The sequence below is a fragment of the Cricetulus griseus genome (assembly GCF_003668045.3).
Source record: "Cricetulus griseus strain 17A/GY chromosome 1 unlocalized genomic scaffold, alternate assembly CriGri-PICRH-1.0 chr1_1, whole genome shotgun sequence".
Lineage (NCBI taxonomy): Eukaryota > Metazoa > Chordata > Mammalia > Rodentia > Cricetidae > Cricetulus > Cricetulus griseus.
In genome coordinates this window covers 66051239-66070435 of record NW_023276807.1, presented here as the reverse complement: position 1 = coordinate 66070435, position 19197 = coordinate 66051239, and the positions used below count along the sequence as shown (strand labels likewise).

General features: G+C 47.8%; 1 protein-coding gene across 1 annotated transcript; it reads left to right on the top strand.

Moving 5' to 3' along the window:
* The first annotated feature begins 8161 nt into the window (after positions 1-8161).
* Positions 8162-17300, top strand: Cln8 (CLN8 transmembrane ER and ERGIC protein). Its single transcript, XM_027387771.2, has 3 exons — positions 8162-8446; positions 13919-14577; positions 15842-17300. Exons 2-3 carry the CDS (start codon positions 13930-13932, stop codon positions 16163-16165), a joined length of 972 nt encoding a protein of 323 aa, XP_027243572.1. The 5' UTR covers positions 8162-8446; positions 13919-13929; the 3' UTR covers positions 16166-17300.
* The last annotated feature ends 1897 nt before the right edge of the window (positions 17301-19197 follow it).

Sequence of the window (19197 nt, the reverse complement as noted above, 5' to 3'; positions counted from 1 at the left end):
CACAACACAGCAAGTGAAAGTTGCAGCAAATGTACAAATGCCACATGAACATAAAACAGAGAATGGTTTCCTCAATGGAGAACACTTCCTCAGAGTTGTCATGTTGTTTTCTACAAAGTAGTCACTACCTGTTTCTTGGTTGCTATTAATACAAACTGTTTTGTTAATTTCTGGAGAGAAATAAAAAAAGCTAAACTATGTATTGACAAGAATTTTGTTGCCCTATGCTTAGACATTAGCCAATTCTGTGCATCCTTGCTGGGGTGTGTGGCTCCTCCCTCTACACAGGAGTCTGGGTGCTCCCTTACCAACTGGGTCACATCTGCCTGGGAAGGCTGCTTGCCCACACAGGTCTGACAGGATTCTGGATCACTCTAGATCATGTGATAGTCTCTGCTTTGACCAGCTCCCACAACAGGTCTGACAACCGAGCGCCACTGCCATGAGGGCCAGCTGCAGGTAGGGCATGGTGATTGCATCCCTTGGTAACAGGCCTGCTTCCTGTTAGACACCTGTGATGCCCACTCATATAGGATGACTTAGGCCTCATACCTGACTGACGAAGCCCTGCCTACAAAGCCATTATTAAAATTACCTTGCCTGCCTTGCTCTGTCAGCCTCCTGAGAGACAGGAACTGCTCTGATTCCTGGCGGCTGGGAGGATATCTGGAGCCTTGTCCCTTCATCACCATTGGGATTGTCTGGCATTTTGTTTCTTGGTTTGTCGGTGGCTTTGGTTCAGCTTGATTCCTCTGTTTCAAATCTGAAGGCAAGGCAGGCGCCTGTGATGGAAAGTTGGAAAAAAACCTTTAGGTAAGTTTTCATTTTGGAAATTAACAAGAAGAAAGTGTGTGTTACTGCTGTACCCTGCCCACTGCCTCTAGGAAAACCAGGAGATATTTTGATGGAAGGAAGGGAGTTTATCCAAGTCCAATCTTGACACGAGGTAGGCTTTTCCATCTCAAATCCCATCTAGGTGGGGAGCTGGGAGGTTAGCTGGGTATTGAGTGCTTTTATTGAAACATAGGTGGGAAACAGCCCGCTCTACACAGCCTTTATTCTGTCTTTTCCTTGAATGTCAAGTCAACCCACACCTCCTGAGTTGATGACTCTATTTTTCCATTTAGACTCATCTTTTTCTAAGTCAATCTTTACAGGTAGATCAGGTGTTGTATATTTATAGACACTGCTTTCTTTAGAATACGGAATACCATGTAAAAATGGACAAATGGACAGACTGCTAAAAGTTTGGGGAAGCCTGAGGAAAAACAGGCCTGAGATAAGAGGTCAGCTGTTTTACTCTGAAGATCATTTGAGAATCTAAGCCAATTCCACCCACTGAGCACTGTTCATTTGAGTTCTGATTTTATTGGTAGCCATTAAATAGTAGGTAAGCATCCTAGATACATTATTTCAATCTAAGTTGTTACAGTATTTCCTGTAGGAATTCTATTTTCCAGGGCCCCTCTTACTGTTTCTTGTAACAGGGGAGTTATTGCAATTCACTAAATGTTTTTATATGCCCTTATATTTGATTCATGTCACATTACATTTTGTGTTGGCCAGATGGGGAGGCTAGCTGAGTCTGTTAAGTTGTTCCTAAAATAGTAACTGGAATAAAAAGCAAATCAAGGTAGTTATATGCAGGAGCTAAAATGAAATTGTCCTGAGTCTGATAAGGTGAGATATTCCTGTAGTTACGACTTCTCTGGAGATTGGGGCACAAGACTTTATGGAGCCCAGGAGTTTGAAACCAGCCTGGACAACATAGTGAAACTCTGTCTTTGGAAAAATAAAATAATGTTATTTTCCTGTGGCTGAAAGGTGACTGGGAGTGTTTGCCTAGCTTCAACAAGTCTTGGGTAGATCTTGGCATCATGGAAGGAGGGACAGAGAAAGGAAGAGGAAAGAGAAAATAAAGAGAAGGAAACGGTTGAAGAAAAGAGGAGGAGAGAGAAAAATCAAAGAAAAGAAGGAAAATTTTGCCTAAATCCTCTAAGTCTGGCTGAGGAGTTGGCTCAGTCAGTAAAGAGCCTGAGTTGCAAACAAATGGATGGAGTCTGCATCCCTAGTACCCATGTTAAAGCCAGCTGTGGGAGCACATAACCCATAATCTCAGCAATAATGACATGGGAAGACGAGCCACTCACTGGACAGCTAGCCTGGCCTGTGCAGCTAACTTCCAGGCCAAAGAGAATCAGTTTCAAATACAAGGTGGAAAGCTGTGAATCCCACTGGTCAGAATAAAACCACTACCACAGTTTAAAGCCACATTTGAAGCAAGCTTTAATTAAATGCTGGCCAGGTGGATGGACTGTGGCCGGGTCCATCTCTGGATTTCCAGAAAATGACCCCAAGTCACAATTCACAGCCATCTAAGTATTTCCCATCAGGTCCAATCAGGGGCTAGCATACATCCTCACACATTCCCTGCCTGTAAATCTCTCTCCCACATGTGATCAAACACATCAGGTGCAGATGGGTCAAACAAACTTGTTCAGGGGAGTGAAAATGCCTGGCTTGTTATCTCCCATAAACAACAGCCGCCAGCATTTCAGGAACTATCTGCACTTGGGCAAGGGGCCTGCAGATCAGAGGCATTTTTGTTTCATGGACCTCTATGGCATAGTAATTAACACTCCAAATGTAACTTTGGCTCTCACAAGGCATCTGAGGACCAGCGATACTCTCAATGTTGTCCTCTGGCCTCCATATATACTTTGTGTAAGAATGCAAACATCCCATCACACACACACGGGGAGGGGATATCAAAACCAAAAAACACCAACAAAACCTTCTGTGTCACCTGACTCCCAGTCCTGGTTGACATCCTCCCAGGAAGTATAGTACAGACTATTGTGGGATGGTGGAAAGCCCACTGGGACCTTTCCTCATAGTTTCTTCTTAAATTGTAATATACCCCTAATGGCTCTCATTGAAGCATGGTTCTCATTGGAGTTACCACAGGAACACAGTGTCTTCCACTAAAGGTTCCCCCTGGAGATAGCACCCCTACCCCACCCCCACCCCCTTGATTCCTAATAGAATGGCAAGGCCCACTAAACGTTGTAGTGGTGTTGTGATGTTGAGCTAGAAATGCTTCTTACTGGATGTGGCTTTTTACCCTCCTTGATGGCAACATTCCATGCAGATAATGTCTGTAGGGATTGACTTGGTATCATAGGACCTCTGGTACCTTCTCCCCTCCTGGGGACAGAACCACTTACTTCACCATCCTACCTCCAAAGTTGTGAAAACCAAAGAGGGGGAGAAAAGACCCTAGATATGGACACATATACAGTAAGAAGTTTTTTCCCTTGGGGGGCCCGCTACCCAGCTCCCATATGAATCACACCTGGAGGCTTATTCCTAGTTATGAGCGTCCGGCCTTAGCTTGGTTTGTTTCTAGCCAGCTTTTCTTAAATCATCCCATCTACCTTTTGCCTCTGGGCTTTTTCTATTCCCTTACTGTGTAGTTGGGTGGCTGGCCCTTGACGTCCTCCTCTCCTTGTTCTCTTGCTCTTCTTTTTCTCTTGGTCTTTTTCCTATTTATTCTCTCTGCCTGCCAGCCCCGCCTATCCTTGCTCCTGCCTCACTATTGGCCATTAAGCTCTTCATTAGGACCACCAGGTATTTTAGACAAGCGAAGAATCACAGCTTCACCAAGTTAAACAAATGAGGCATAAACAGAAGTCACAGCCTGGTCTACAAGAGCGAGTTCCAGGACAGCCTCCAAAGCCACAGAGAAACCCTGTCTAGAAAAACAAAAACAAAACAAAACAAAACCCAAAAAACCAAAGTCACACACCTTAAAATAATATTCTGCAGTACACATGTTCCCACAGGAGTAAGTCACCCAGGTTAAAGCCCTGCAAGTGCTCATGTCACTGTCAGGATATCTTTATAACCATTAACTTCCTACTTCCACTCCTGCTCTCACTGTGGAGACCAACAACCCTGTAATCACCAGGTTGGCTCAGGAAGGCCCTGATGCTACAAAATCACTTTACCAGTAACTCCTTGCCTAAAGGTCCATTCCTGGATACAGGCACTGTGTCTTGTGGCCCAGACTCATCAGGTTTCCAGAAGGTAATGCTTTTAGGTAAAGAAACAGACGCAGTGTATGTTCGTATCAGCTGGAAGGCTTTGGAAAGCTGTTTCCCTACGAATGTTTTTTGTTTGTTTTGTCTTGTTTTTGAAAGGAACTTTAATTTTGCAATTGTCAGTCAGGCAATGGTGGTACATAACTTTAGTCCCAGAACTGGGGAGGCAGAGGCTGGAGGATTTCTGAGAGTTTGGTAAAACTGGCCCAAGGTCAGCCTGATCTACAAAGTTAGTCTAGGAAAGCTCGGGTTACACAGAGAAACATTGTGTCAAAAAAATAAAACAAAATTTGTAATGGTCAAAGAAAAAATTAGGAATAAAAAGTCAGATTTTCCTCCAGAAGCCTGTTATTAAGAAAATAGTGGTGCAAGCCTTTAATCTCAACACTTGGGAGGCAGAGGCAGGTGGATCTCTGTGAGTTAGAGGCCAGCCTGGTCTACAGAGTGAGTTCCAGGACAGCTAGGACTGTTCCACAGAGAAACCCTGTCTAGGGACATAAAAAAGAAAAGAAAAATGCTGTTACATAGGCATAAGGTTGGGTGTACTTTCTAAAAAGATAGCATATAGCTAAGACCAAGAAGTTACTTTTCTTTTAGTAAATGAAGTCATACTACAGTTTTTGAGGAACAATTAACAGGATTATAGCCTGACAAAGAACACAGGTCACAAGGGTGGAAGAAGTATTTACTAGGACATAGGGAGTTGAGACATATGCTTGACTGTGGGCAAAGTTCAAAATCTTGTCTGTAAAATGCCTGGAAATCTCTATAGATTTACGGCTGGGAGAGGAGCTATGTTAAACTCAAAGATCACTCACATTTATACCTTAACTGTGCCTTATTGCTATTTTAACATTCTTGTTTGCAATATTTCTACTAAAAAGCAATATTGTTGTTGTGTGCTTTACTCTTTTTTAGTGGCCTACCACCCGGCTCCCAAATAAATCACACACAGAGATTTATTTTTAGTTATGAACGCCTGGCCTTAGCTTGGCTTTTTTCTTGCCAACTTTTCTTAATTTAAACTATTCCATCTATCTTTGGCCTTGGGGCTTTTTACCTTTCTCTATTCCTGCAAACCTTCTCTTTCCTTCTTACTCCATGCCTGGCTGGGTGACTGGGTGGCTAGCTCCTGAAGTCCCCCTTCCTCTCTCATTCCCAGAACCCAGATCTTCTCTCTCCCACATTTCTCCTCTTATTTATTTTCTCGGCCTGCCTGTCCCACCTATTTCTCTTTCTTGCCTTGCTATTTGCCATCCAGCTCTTTATTAGGTCCATCAGGTATTTTAGACAGGCACAGTAACATAGCTTCACCGAGTTAAGCAAATGTAACATAAACAAAAGTCACACACCTTAAAATAATATTCCCCAAGGGCGCACGCCCTTGATCCCAGCACTTGAGAGGCAGAGGCAAGGAGTTCTCTGTGAGTTCAAGGCTAGCCTAGCTTACAATTCAAGTTCCAGGACAGCCAGGACTGTGAAACCCTGTCTCAAAAAAAAAAAACCCAAGTCTTTACAGTGAATTCACTCAGACTCTGGGTGAGAGACCCCTTTCCCTTCCCACAGCTTCTTGGTTTTCCCTGATTTTCTATTCGGCCTTGATTATCCATTTCTAAGGGCATTTTTTCCTTGTAAAGATGCAAGTTCATAGCCAGTTTGTCCCTACAGACAGCATGCATTATTCTGCACCAAAAGACAAGGGGCCAGCACATTGCACACGTGGCAGACAAGAAGAGGCCCTAGCAGATAACAGGCCATATGGGTTAGATTTTTGTCTCTTGTTCTTATGACTACTATTGCCTCTGGGGAATGACTCCATGGATCCAAGTCTAGGAACTTCTCTTCCTCTCTCACCCAGAGACACAGCCCTTTGAGAACTCTGTTGTGTTTGAGCCCAGAAACAAGAATTAGGTAGAAGATTTTTTTTCTTTGAGATTACAATATAATTAAAATATTGCTCCCTTCCCTTTCCTCCCCCCCCCAGACCCTCCCATATACCCCTCCTTGCTCTCTTTCAAATTCCTAGCAAGAGGAAACTTATTACCCACCTTCTAATGCCTTGTAAGGGAAGTCTTTTCCTTTTTATTATGTTATTTGTGTGTATTCCTGAGCATGCCACACCAGACATGGACACCCAGGACTCACATGGTAGAAGGAAATGTTGAAACAATGAAGCATTGCATGAATGCATTTTGCTACCACCCCAGAAAATGAGTGTTAAACCGTCTCTTACCACCACCTCCATTAAACAAACTCATTCCAATGTACCTTCTTCAAATGACCATGGCACAATATCTGAGGGCAGCACCTGGAGAGTCAGTCAAGGAGCACCAGGTTTCTTCCTATGGAATGTTTGTCACGGTGCCCGGGGCAGGCAACTGTAACATCTCAATGGATGAGTGAGCAGCCTGGCACCTGACCCACAGGAAGCTTAATGAGTGTTTGGAGGAAGCATCCATCTTGGCTGGCCAGATGAAGGAGTCGCTGGGGTGTAACCAGCGACAGGTGATGACAGCAGGGACAGGAGTCAGTGGAATTGTTTTGTTTGTTTGAAAACAGTGTAACCCAAGTTGGCCTTAAACTCAATACTTGGCTAAGGATGAGCTTTAACTCCTGACCTTCCCATCTCCACCTCCCAAAGGGTCAGGATTACAAAAATAATGTCAACATACCCAGCTCACTTTTTGTTATTATTGTTGTTATTTTGAGACAAGGACTTGTGTAACTCAGTGCAGTCTTGAAAGTATGTAGTTGCTTACAACAGTAAAGTGGGGTGGTGCTAACACAAACTGAGGCGCTAACCATGGACTCAGGGCTGTCATAAATATTAATGAAACGTCAGGGGGAGGGAATGAAAATTGAATGTCAATGTAAATCTTTCTCCTAAACAGACGATTCAATGGCACTTCCAAGGGGACCCTTATGTACAAGTCAACATAGGGCTTAAGTCACAGTTATTGGCCATTTTATCCATCTTGTATGTGATATTTCTCAAAGGTGTTTGTTTTTTGTTTTTTTGGTTTTTTTATTTTTTGCAGGTGGCCTGGTTAACTGTGTTGGAATTCCTGGTTGTTCAGAGACAAAACCAGAACCAGGAGGGTGGGGTATTTACAGGAATATGTTAATTACTTCTAGAGTATTTTCTATCTAGCGATCCTGTCTTGAGATAAGATGTGATACAATCCAGGGTAGGGTGAGCAAAGTGCCCCCTCTGGATAAGACCTCTGGGTAAGAGATAGGAATTTGAAAACACCTGACTAAATGACATTGCACAAGCAGGGCTGAGGTCAGTTGTGTCACTCCAGAGCCTCCCGCTTTGCTAGGTGGCTTCAGGCTCTCCAAGTGCTGGCCATCAGCTCAGAGAGAGGGGACTGATTCTGCTCCACCTACTGATACCCTATATACCCTAACAGGTCGTGGGTAAACGTGGTCGGGGGTCTTTGACTTTCCCGTAATGATAGCTCTAGGGATCCAGGGCCAACTAGCTTCGGCTCTTGGCAGGAGCACCGGGCAGCTCCTCACCGTCCTTGACTTTGGGGCAGAACCCACTGTGCAGGAAGGAGCCTTGGTGCCTCAGCCTGGACGACAGTGCTGTTTTAACAAGGAACTCGCTCTGGTCCAATCAGCACGCCCGAGCACAATATGCTGGCTTCAACCAGTCGCTGGGAGCTCCAAGCGCCGGCCCGCAACTGGGTGACACCAAAAGGGGGACCTAAGCTTGCATTTGCCTTTCGCCTCTGCGATGGAACCTCCGGGCCAATGGACTCCCGGTGATGGGTGGGGAATACGTGGGGATTGTCTTGGCGGTAGGTCCACGCAGAAGGATGGGGGGGTCGTGTAGGGTCTCAGTTGAGTGTTCTTAAGGAATTCCCTCACGGACTCCTTCCCTACCCTTCTTCAGGGTTCCAACGCCAGCATGAGTCACGTCAAATCCAGCATAGCTCGCTGCACAAGGCGCAGCCGGCTCCAGCCGCCCCCGCGTCGCTGGTTGGTACGGCTCTCACCCCTGCGCCTGCCTTGGTAGTGTCCTACGGGGGCGGGGCCTGGGCTTGTTGTCCGCGGAGTCCCGCGGTGCGCGTGCGCTGTAGCCAGTGTTTGCTCAGCTCGCGACCGTGTCGTGGGTGATTCTCTAGTGGTAAGGGCTTCGGACCAAAGCCCGGCGCCAGCTGAGGCAGGGACACAGGTGGGCGTGGGGTCCTGGTCTCCGGTGACACCCACCGGCCGCTGTCCTGTCTGGCTCGTGTCACTGGGTGTGTCCACGGCGCGGCAGCTCCTGGGACGCCGAGTTTGAGCAGCTGATGGGCTAAGAGGCGGCGTCCCCACTTCTGCTCACCTGGATGCAGGTGAGGCTTGGAGGGCGTCCTGTGTCCATCCGCGTGCAGTGGGGCTGCCATTGCCTAACCACCCGAGGAAGAGGCATTGCTTTGGGTTTGGCTCCCAGGTCGTGGGGCCAGCGAGGTCTCGAGTGGACAGGCCAGACTGGGTGCGATTGCACAGGTCGACAAGGGGCACAAGAGAACATGGTTCGATGGGAAGCAGCAAAGGGACGGACGCTGGCCTAGATCAGCACAGTGCTAGGGGCTGGGGAGTTTGAGCGTGAATTATCATGGGACCAGAGGAGGAAAGGCGGTGTTGGCCTGATCGGCAGGAGATGGTACTGGGTGGTGTCAGCATATAGTGAAGCGGGTGGAGGACTAGAACACCTAGCTGGAGTCTGCACACTACGAGAGATAACAGGTCCTGGGGCTAGGGTGCTGTTTCAGATAAGGACAGGGTGGAACTCTGCATGGTTGTGGGCATCTGGGGCCTTTTAAGAAGGCTTAAGAGTCTGTCGGAATGACTGGGAGCAGGTGGCAGTTGCTAAGTACTGTTTGAATTTGTCACTGTTCATTTTTCTTACATTGTTTATATGCGAAATCTGTAGCTCTACACTGGATTTGTTTCCGTGGTTTTTTTTTTTTTTCTTAAACTTTTCAGTGAGCATTTGGAAACGGTTAAGGAATCATGAGATACTACGAAAATATGAGATGCCTCCACACCCACCGGGTCTTCTATTGGGTCTAATAAACCTGCCCTAGCCTTGCCGCTCTAGTTGTACTGGAAACAACTCTTACAGTAAATCCAGGCCTCCCTTCCAATTCTCCCTGGACAATTTCCCTGAGATAATCAGTACAGAATATCTTAGATAATGAGAAACTGGAGAACCCTGTTAGGACATGGGATAGGTAAATGAACACACATACTAGTCATATGTCCCTAGGCCACCAAAAACCACATGGAAGAAGATTAGTGAGGGGGATTTACCTGATGTGCTGCTGAAGGCAAAGAAACAGTAAACAGCTTACATGCATTTATCTTTTTTTTTTTAATAAAAAGGAAATGTTTTTATCTGGGGAAGGACTGACTCAGCATGTGCCAGAGGCTGGTGGTGTTGCTTGGAGCTTGCTTGAAGGATAATGAGGTTTCGTTTCTCCATTTTCAGGCTTATGATTTTCAATTTGGTGTAAGCATATATTCCTTTTGGTGTTGAGAAAATATTTTGACCAAACACCTGTGTGTGATTCTGAAACATGTTCTATTGATCATGTCAAAGGAAGAGTGACAGACAGTGTGGAAAAGAAAACACAAAAGGGAGGGCTTCTGCAGTGAGTAACCCCAAGTGCTGAGTGAGCTGAGATGTGTGAATTAGACACAGAACTGGCGAGTTCCGTGAAACCATAGCCTTTGGGGCCATGGCCACTGCCCTCCCCCCATGGGAAGAGAAATCAAGGAAGCTTACAGAGGCCACACCTGACTGAGAAGTATGAAGCAACTGGATTCACTCTGTTAGTGGTAAATGGTGCATCTGATGGTTGAATGAAAAACAGAAACGAAAGGACAACATGACTGCTCCTAGGTGTGGAGGAGGAGAAGGTTCATTGTAGATACAAGGGAGAGCAGAGGCAGAGGCATCTGGGACAGTCCACAGTGAACATGATGCTGAGCCACACCATGTGAGAGGAGGGGCGAGAGGAGAGCCAAGAGTCCAAAAACGCAAAACGGGCTGTGTAACCAGGATGGCTGGGCTGTATAGGGAAGGGCAGTGCAGCCCCTGGGCTGGAGAACTTTAGGGTAGGAGGTGAGGTATGCCAGCCAGGAGGACCCCCATAACAGGTCAGAGGCTGAGGGATACTGGGAGAAGCAGCAAGCGTCAGCTTTGATACCTTAATAGGCGCCTTTGTCCCAGGGTTTGAGACCTAACCATGGTATATTTTCTGGGTGGTGCTCTAAAGAAAACACACAGCCACTATTCCCTCTGATGGCAATTCCAAATTTGAGGTTCATTATCCTAACTAAACACAAAATTCTGGTATCCCTAGCAGTCTGGAGGAACTCAGGGATGCCACCTGAAAGCTGAAGGATTCCATGGGTGCCAAATCTAAGCTCCTGCTGATGTGGCCCTCTGGTCACACTGCAGCACTAAACTGATGCTCCTTCATTTATATACATTTGAGGTTTTGTTTTTAAAAGGCATAGTTCAGTAGAGCTCAGACCACTGACTATAATGGAATAAGATGGGCTTTGGAGGGACATACCTCCACCCCCAACTATGCATGCGCCCCTAAGGAACACGGAATTGGTGAGTTGCAATGGGCTGTGGACTGCGGCTAGTGGCAGCCCTTGCAAGTTCCTTTTGCCCTCCTTTGGCTCCTCCTCCATGGAGATGGAGGGCTGACTGTTAACTGGAGGGAGCAGTGACATGTCACTGTGCAGTTTACTTTAGGCAGTAAGCAGTATGGCGAAGTCCTCAAGTTGGACTTGGTGTGAAGCATGCATGCAGAAGGGGAATGGTTGTGACCTCAGTGTCCCTATTTTGCCTTTCTAATGTGAGAGGGATGTGGTCACTTTGAGGAGCAGAAATAGATGCAAAAGGAGAACCGAGCTGATCCCATCATACACATGTGCCTACTAGGTGCAGCTGTGACTCTGCAGAGGGACCAGCAGGGCTCTGTAGGTCTCCAGGGAAGGATGGCCAGATGGATCCCAACACCAGACAGGCAAACCTGGTCTGATACTCTCATGGCTGAAGGCTTGAAGTTTACCTTGCTTCTGTCTCCCCAGATGAAGGATGCTGATTGGTTCTGTTAGTTGCTAAGACAACACAGGCTTCCCTGAGGTGCTTTATGGAAACATACATAGCAGGGGGTCCGAGCACTGGACCAGCCTGGGGAAGTGGTGATAGGGGTTGAAGTGTGGTGTGTGTTCTGGTGTGTAAGTCATCATTTCTGTAGCTACTTGGCATCTGTTCTGGAATGGCTAGGAAGTCTCCTCCTCCTCTGTGTCAGTGACTGATGTGGAGTGCTTCCTCTAGATGCCTTTGCTCCCAAAGGTGCCTTGAAGATTTGGAGAGATTAGGTGGATGTGCCTGACAAAGTGGGTGTCTCACACTCTGCTGTTCTGTATTTCCGTGTACTTTTCATTTCCAGGGTCATCCACCATGCTCTGTGAAGCTATGAGAACCCACTCAGCCGGGCCATCTTTGATCCACTGATCTTGGTGCTCTAGGGTTCCTCCCATTCTGACTAAACCAGACAGTATTCGTGTCCCTTGATTCAGGAAGTGGACCTAGTAGAGATTTCCAGAGTTGGGAGTTCACCCAGGTCAGGCCCCATAGAAGCTGACATCTTGGCCACTGGTACAATGATGCAATCACAGCAAAATGGGAACTTGTGCCCAGTCTCATGACTTGTGGACAAGTGCAAGATGGGGGACTTTTTTACTCCAGACCCAGGAAGAAAGATTTGCCTTCCTTCCTAGCCCTGTACTAGGCTTTAATGTGCCTGGTTTAGAAGGTGTAAAGTACTCAGGTGTGTGTGTGCACACGGGAATGGAGATCATGGGTTCAAAGCCAGCTTCGTTCTCAGAAATAAAGAACAAAAAAAAAAAAAAAATGCAGAGCCATACCAAGGCCAGTTGCCCCAGCCCTGTGGGACCATGTTAAATTTTGTTTGAGGAAAAGTAACTTTTGGAGTCCTTGGAAATATGAAATAAACTAGTGTTGCTGCAAGCTGAGACATGAGCGGCAGGTGTAGGCTGTGCACAGAACAGCCTCTGGGTTGTCATCTCTAGAGAATATTTCCATGTGACAGGAGGAAACACATCAGGGGACAGTGACACGGGCTCCCGGAATTGTAGGGGATATGTGGGTATGAGAGTCGTGGCCACACAGCTGTGTCCTGTGTTAAATCTAGGGGAAAACCAGCACTTTTAGGATGTTGTCCTTGTTTCTAGGGCCACTGCCAAGTGGCTACAGGTCCCTTTGTCCTTTGGGGTAGGCCTTGGCACTAAAGCTCACGAGCCACACGCCCTGCTTTCTGTGGCTACAGAGTGAGTGAATTAGTGTAGCTTCGTTCATTCAATGGGTGCACAACCCTGTGATGTTCTGCCTCCATCCCCCAAAGTGTGTCTCTGGGGAAGCACTCTGCTCTTGAGGAAGTAGGGTCAGGGTTTGTCCCGCTCACTGTGGGACTGGCCTTCTGTGACTGTTAAGCTGGTTCTGGAAGTGAAAGGCCCATCAGGTGTCATGATTTCCTTCAGTGGTGACACTCTCACTTTTACAGTGTCACAGAGTAGATCAGCATAGTCACCTTTTGCCATTTATACACAGTTTAGAATCACATGGATTCAGCAAGTAACTCATGTGTGCCAGCTGCTGTACCAGGCAGTGGGGTTCTAAAGATGGACAGGTTGGGCTTCCACCTCAGGGCTGGTGTGATACAGGCTGGGGCTCAGTACCAGAGTGCAGTTCAGGCTTGGTCCCAGAGGGCATGTAAGTTTGTGGGAAGGGCATTTGGCCAAGTGCCTGGTGCTTCTCCACAGACTAGAAGGCTTCTCCACAGACTTGCTCCATCTGAAGCAAATGGATTTAAGCTGGCTGGTCCAGTCCAGGTCAGGGCAACTGCAGAGAAGTCAGAACCCAGAGCTTGAGTGTTAAGGTGTGGAGCAAGGTGCAGGAGAGTTTGAGCTTGGGGCCCAGGAAAGGAAGCAGTCATAACCAAACACTGCTAGGTCCCGTACAGTGGTAGTTCAGATTTACCCTGGAAGCTCTGCTAGAGGTTTAACAGAGGAACTACAGCCATGAAAGAACACTGTAGGATAGGGCAGGCTCTTCATGTGAACTGTAGAAGTAACAGCCATTTCGGGAAGTGAACTCTTAGGATGTTCCGGATTAGGGAACCTCAACCTATACCACATACCAGACCTTACTTCAGGTCCGAAGCATCCAAGGCTCATGGTCTGCTTGTCTCTTGGGGAAACCAAGTCCCAGAAATGTCAAGAGTAGGTCTGAACCTAGGTGTTCCTAGCCCCATGTCCATAGATTTGGCAGAGATGGAAACATGATGATTTTATTAATAGCTTTTCCAAGCACAGAACATGAAGGAAACATTCTTACCTCAGAATATAGAAGTGAAAGACCTCAACAGAGTATATTCCAGTGTTAGTTACTGTTTGGCCCCTGGATTATGTGGTTTATGACCAGACTGCTGCAAAGGCTACGACTGAGACTGGAGTTCTGTGGGAGGAGCATAGCCCAAGTCTGAGTCAGAACCCTTCTGCCTCCCTCCGTGGCTGAGCATCTCAGAGTCATCTTTTTTCCTTCTCCTGTGCTGTCTGTTGGTCTTTTGCAGGGTTTATGTACCTTGGAAAGCATAAGAGTGAAGTAGAGAGTTTAAGATGTGGTGTAGTGAATAGACTGTGTGTTGGAGGGAGGCGGTGGTGTTTCTTGCTTTCCTGCTTCTTTTGAGTCAGCTCAAGATGAATTCTTCTTTCTTCAGATTGAGGATGGATGCCCGAAGATCCTCAAGACAGCTTCACTGAAAGTGAGGAGCAGTGTCAGGCCCAGCTGCCCAGTGTTGGCCCCGGGGACACCTCTGGCATCCAGATTAGGATCATGACTCCTGTGAGCAACCATGGCATGGCAGAGAGCATTTTTGACCTGGACTATGCTTCCTGGAAGATTCGCTCGACCCTGGCAGTGGCTGGCTTTGTCTTTTACCTGGGCGTCTTTGTGGTCTGCCACCAACTGTCATCCTCCCTGAATGCCACCTACCGCTCTCTGCTGACCAAAGAGAAAGTCTTCTGGAACCTGGCAGCTACCCGTGCAGTCTTCGGTGTCCAGAGCACAGCTGCTGGCCTGTGGGCTCTGCTGGGGGACGCTGTGCTCCACGCTGACAAAGCTCTTGGGCAGCAGAGCTGGTGCTGGTTTCACATCACCACAGCCACTGGGTTCTTCTTCTTTGAGAACGTGGCTGTGCACCTATCCAATCTGTTCTTCCGGACGTTCGACCTGTTCTTGGTTGTCCACCACCTCTTTGCCTTTCTTGGGTTTCTGGGTTCAGCCGTCAATCTGAGAGCTGGCCACTATCTGGCCATGACCACTTTGCTCTTGGAGATGAGCACACCCTTCACCTGCATTTCCTGGATGCTCCTGAAGGTGGGTAAAGGGGTGTGGGGAGTGCTGTGGCTGCCTGCAGAGCAGGGTGCCTTACACAGTACCACATTGGCTGGAGTGTCACTGGGACCTGCTCTGAGGCAGCTGTGTAGCCAGACATCACCTGGCTGAATTCCAGCTTCTCAAATTTAAGTCTCAGAGTTATAAAAAAGATCAGTGCCTCTTTAGACTCGGTCACTAGTGCTATATGGTATAGGAAGCATTATTGTTTTAGTTCGATACTTAAAATGTTCTGGAGAAGACCCGACATTGGTGGCTCATGCCTTTGATTCCAGAGGCAGGCGGATCTCTGTGAGTTTGAGGACAGCCTGGTCTACAGAGTGAGTTCCAGGACAGGCTCCAAAGCAAAGTAGAGAAACCCTGTCTGGAAAAACAAAAACAAAACAAAACAATGTTCTGGGAGATCTATTTGTGATACACTCATAAGGCCATCCCTTAAATCAGTTTCTTTTAGCCTTTGGGGTGTGTCAGCATATGCATGCATTTTTATGGCAGTGTGAGAGCAAGTTTCTTTTCTTTTGTTGGGTTGCTGGATTCAGAAGTTGGTTTCTGGTCCACCTGGAGGTGACATAACACAGCCTCCTAGCGAGCCTTGACTCAGAAGCCCATGGTCCTGCCTCAGAACAGTGGCCCACACCTTAGCTTCCTGGTTTCCAAATTCTGTACGTACAGGCTCGTGTCTCATCCTGGGAGGGAGCAGCTGCCACATCTGCATCTGGGGTTGGCAGCCTGAGGAGACCCAAAGGCTGCTGCCAGGAAGCACCTGGGCTATGTGGAGTGGCCAGGCTGGGCTTTGTGTCCTTGGCAAGGCATTGAGTGCTGCTCAGCTTCAGCCACAACTGCAGAAACTCACTTCTGTGCTCATAGCGTGGTGTTGCAGAAAGTCCATTTGAGCCTTCATCCAAGGCCCTCTGAGGTGAGGGAGCTAAAGGAACAAGGACACACATTCTGTCCAAACTGTTGCAGGGCGTGCGCCCGATGCTGCTAGATGAATGGGGCCCATTTGCTTTATGACATGTGCTAATTCAAGATAGAAAGATTTGACTGTTGCCTTAGGGAGTAGGAAGTAAGCAGTGCAGGCCGCACCGATTAGGTGCTGGCCCAGGCTCTCATCTTCCTTCAAAATTAAACCCGGGAGAGCAAACGCTGGCAAGAAGCCCATTGCTTTGAACCGAGTTAATGGTGCGGAAAGGGCACAAGCACCCTTTCACCTCCTGTACTCACACCGTGTTTATTCTGTCCACAGGCTGGCTGGTCAGACTCCCTGTTTTGGAAGGTCAACCAGTGGCTAATGATCCACATGTTCCACTGCCGAATGATCCTCACCTACCACATGTGGTGGGTGTGCTTCCAGCACTGGGGCGCCCTAGTCGACAGCCTGTACCTGCCTCACTTTGCACTGTTCCTATGTGGGCTGGCCCTGCTCACACTCATCATTAACCCCTACTGGACACACAAAAAGACCCAGCAGCTTCTAAATCCTGTGGATTGGAACTTCACCCAGTCCGAAACCAAGGGTGCCAGGCAAGAAAGGACCAATGGCCAGGTGCCTCAGAAAAAGAGGCTCTAGCGCCCAAGGACCAGGCGGCTCCACGGATAGTGACTTTTACAGATGAGGTCATGAATGAGTTTAGATCTAGGTGAATACTAACTTGTTCTTTAGTATTAATTCTACAATAGCCCGAAGTATTGCAGGGACCTTGATTTGCCCACAGGAGGGCTATGCCATCATGGTCTTCTGATTCCTCTGGTGTGGCCTCAACCATGCTGTGTCTGCCCAGCCAGGGTCAGGGAAGGAGCCATGGTGGCTAGGTGTGCAAGCTGCTAAGAATGCCAGCCTGGATACTTGAAACGACTGCATTAGGAAGGACCCCGAGTGGATGTGGACGAGTCAGCACACTCACGGCCTGTGGGCCTTATTTGGAAGTCATGTTTCTTTTCATTACAAGAGTTGGCCTAAGAAAATGTGATTTGCTGATACTTGTGAAAATTTCCCAGTGTGTGGAATTTTAAGCCTGTGGTGCAGCAGCACCCTCTAGTGGCAACTTGTGGAAGGACATGTTCTGGTAAAGGGTTTTTCTCAATGGCTAAGAGTTCATCCACCCCTTCTGGCTTGGTGTCTGGATCTTCGAGCTATTTCTGATTGACCAAAGTGGCTAGCCTCGCTCCAGTTCTGCTCTGTCAATTTCAGGTCAGGGCAGTGACTTTTCCGCTCTGGGCTGTGAAGGGGGGGTCCTGTACCCAGAGATGCTCTGCCTGAGTTGCCAGGGCCCAGAACAAACAGGCGGCTTGTCTAATGTGACTATAGGCAAGGGTTCCTACTGCACTATTTGTGGGTGGGATGTCCAGGCACCGGCTGTCAATGTTACTGACAGACACAGAAACTTTCTTCAAAAGTATACAATTAAAGTGCATTTTATTTTTGTCACAACTACCTTTGAAATGGTGGTTGCTCTTGAAAATCATGTGTGACTTATGCAAGCCATGGATCATGGGCCTCAGCATGTTCTGAATACCAGTGCTTTTACTTTATCGGGATGTATGATGCCTATTTATTTCATTCTAAGAAAGTCTTCATTTTGTGTCCCTAAGATTGTCAGCCGACGAAAACCCCGTAGCTCCTATATCTGCTTTGCACAGGCCTGCCTGGCAGTTTTTAACAGGGCAGAAGTTTAATAAAGTTATAGCTGTTTACAGAACCCAAACACATGCCAGTTCTTGTCTGCTAACGTGAGCTCAAACTCGCTGTTGGAGTATCTGAGAACACTCTGCGTCCAGGACATGTTGGCAAGTCTTCATGTAACCAGAATACAGTGGGAAAGTTCAGCCAACTTTCTCTGACCTATACTACACCAGAAATGTGACCTCACACTACATCCTCTGTCTTTATGGTGTCAGCTGGGCACCATTCTGTAGCTTAGGTGGCCTCTGGTTGCTCCACATATCTTTCTGACTAGGACTTCTCCCTGGGACTTTGGAGACAAGAGTGTCTGATAAGGCTGTGGAGGTGATGTGAGCAGTGGCTCCTGCCTTTATTGCCTCGACAGTGGCCACCCTTTCTAGTTATAGCACCTTTGTGGTCTCCGCTGTCTTGCTAGACAGGTCTCCGTGAGGGGCGTGGTGCAGAGGACACTGAGGAGCCACAGCTCACTCATGTGAGCCTAGGCTTGGCCTGCTGCCTGCACCGCCCAGCATTCAGCTAGATGTGTCCCCCACAAGACTCATTGCATCATCTCTCAGGAATTAGAACAGGGTATGGTGTTGCTGAATGGTAGAGTGCTGAGGTAGCGTGTATGAGGCCCCACCTGCCTTCTGCCTTCTGCTACCGCTAAAAGGACACAGGCTCTCCCACTTGACTGGTAGGCACCACCCTTCTCTCAGGGTAGAGAAATACTTCTATATACCTGTGTTGTTTCAAGGTTAGAGAATATGATGGGTCAGGGATACTGAGTGGCAGTAAACAGCCCAGTGTCTTCCCCATCTCTTACTGATGGCTTGCCCCCTGCCCCTTTAATTTATCACCAGCTCTTATGTCTCTCAACATGCCACAGGCTTCCCCAGTAGTCCTGGGCTTAGGACACACACCTAGTGACTACCTGTTGGCTGTTGTCTTCTTTGAGGCATTGGGATGTCATGGCTCTCTTTATACAGACAGCTCCACAGTAGCCATTGTTACTCCCACAGTATATAGCTAGGGAAGCTAAAGTCCAGAGAGGTGTTGACTGTCCATAGTGACACTGCTAGCAAGAGGCCATATCTCTACCAGAGGTTTTAAGTGCCCATTCACACAGCCTGTGGTGGGTGACCCTTCTGAAGGGAGTTCTGAATTGTCTCTCCTGTGTGCTGTACTGACAACACCCGAGCTTGCCCCTCAGGAAGAGCAGAGACTAACCACATCTAGTTTTGCAGGCTTAGAGGTCCAAGGTCAGGTGCTGGTGGCGTCAGTCAGGAAGAGGCCTGGTCGTTCCTATGTGGAACATTGCTTTACCCCCAGGTGGAAGAGATGCCTAACTCAGTCCGGTCATGACCGGACACGTGCTGACTTACGTGAGTCCTCTGGCCGGAGCTGTTGCTGCTTGTGGACGCTGGTAGCTTGTAGAGACTGTGGGTATAATGTGTCAACATAACTTTGGAGGGGCACATTCAAATGCTAGTGCCAAAAGAGTGTTGGCATACCCGGTGTCAGTAGGGCTTCATGAGCTCCACATAGGGATGGTGTCTCTAGTTCCCTGACCTATTCCAGACATTGGCAAGTGAGTGAATGAGCCAACAAATGGCAGATATGCTGTGTGTGGCAAAAGGCATGCCAACCCAAAAGGGAGACAGAATGTTTGCTGAGGGCATATTCAACAAGGTAAGGCAGGATAGGAGGCCAGGAAGCCATCTCTACCCCACATAGCAAGGAGGGCCCTGGGAAGAGACCTGGGCAGGTAGGTGGCCCATATGGGAACTAAGGTGCTAGCCTTTTCTTGGAACCCACGTGGGAACTCACCTCTTCGCCCTGTGCCATCTCCTCTGTTCACCATTGTGATGGTTTATATTTGGTGATTTCATTGTTATGCTCCAATCTGTCAGTTCACTATGTTAAAACAAATAGCCTCG

Bases quoted from the DNA above. Each gene is read 5' to 3' on its own strand.
- Cln8 (XM_027387771.2), top strand. From the start codon at position 13,930: ATGCCCGAAGATCCTCAAGACAGCTTCACTGAAAGTGAGGAGCAGTGT. The intron at 14,578-15,841 runs GTGGGTAAAGGG...TTCTGTCCACAG, and splicing joins TTTCCTGGATGCTCCTGAAG to GCTGGCTGGTCAGACTCCCT.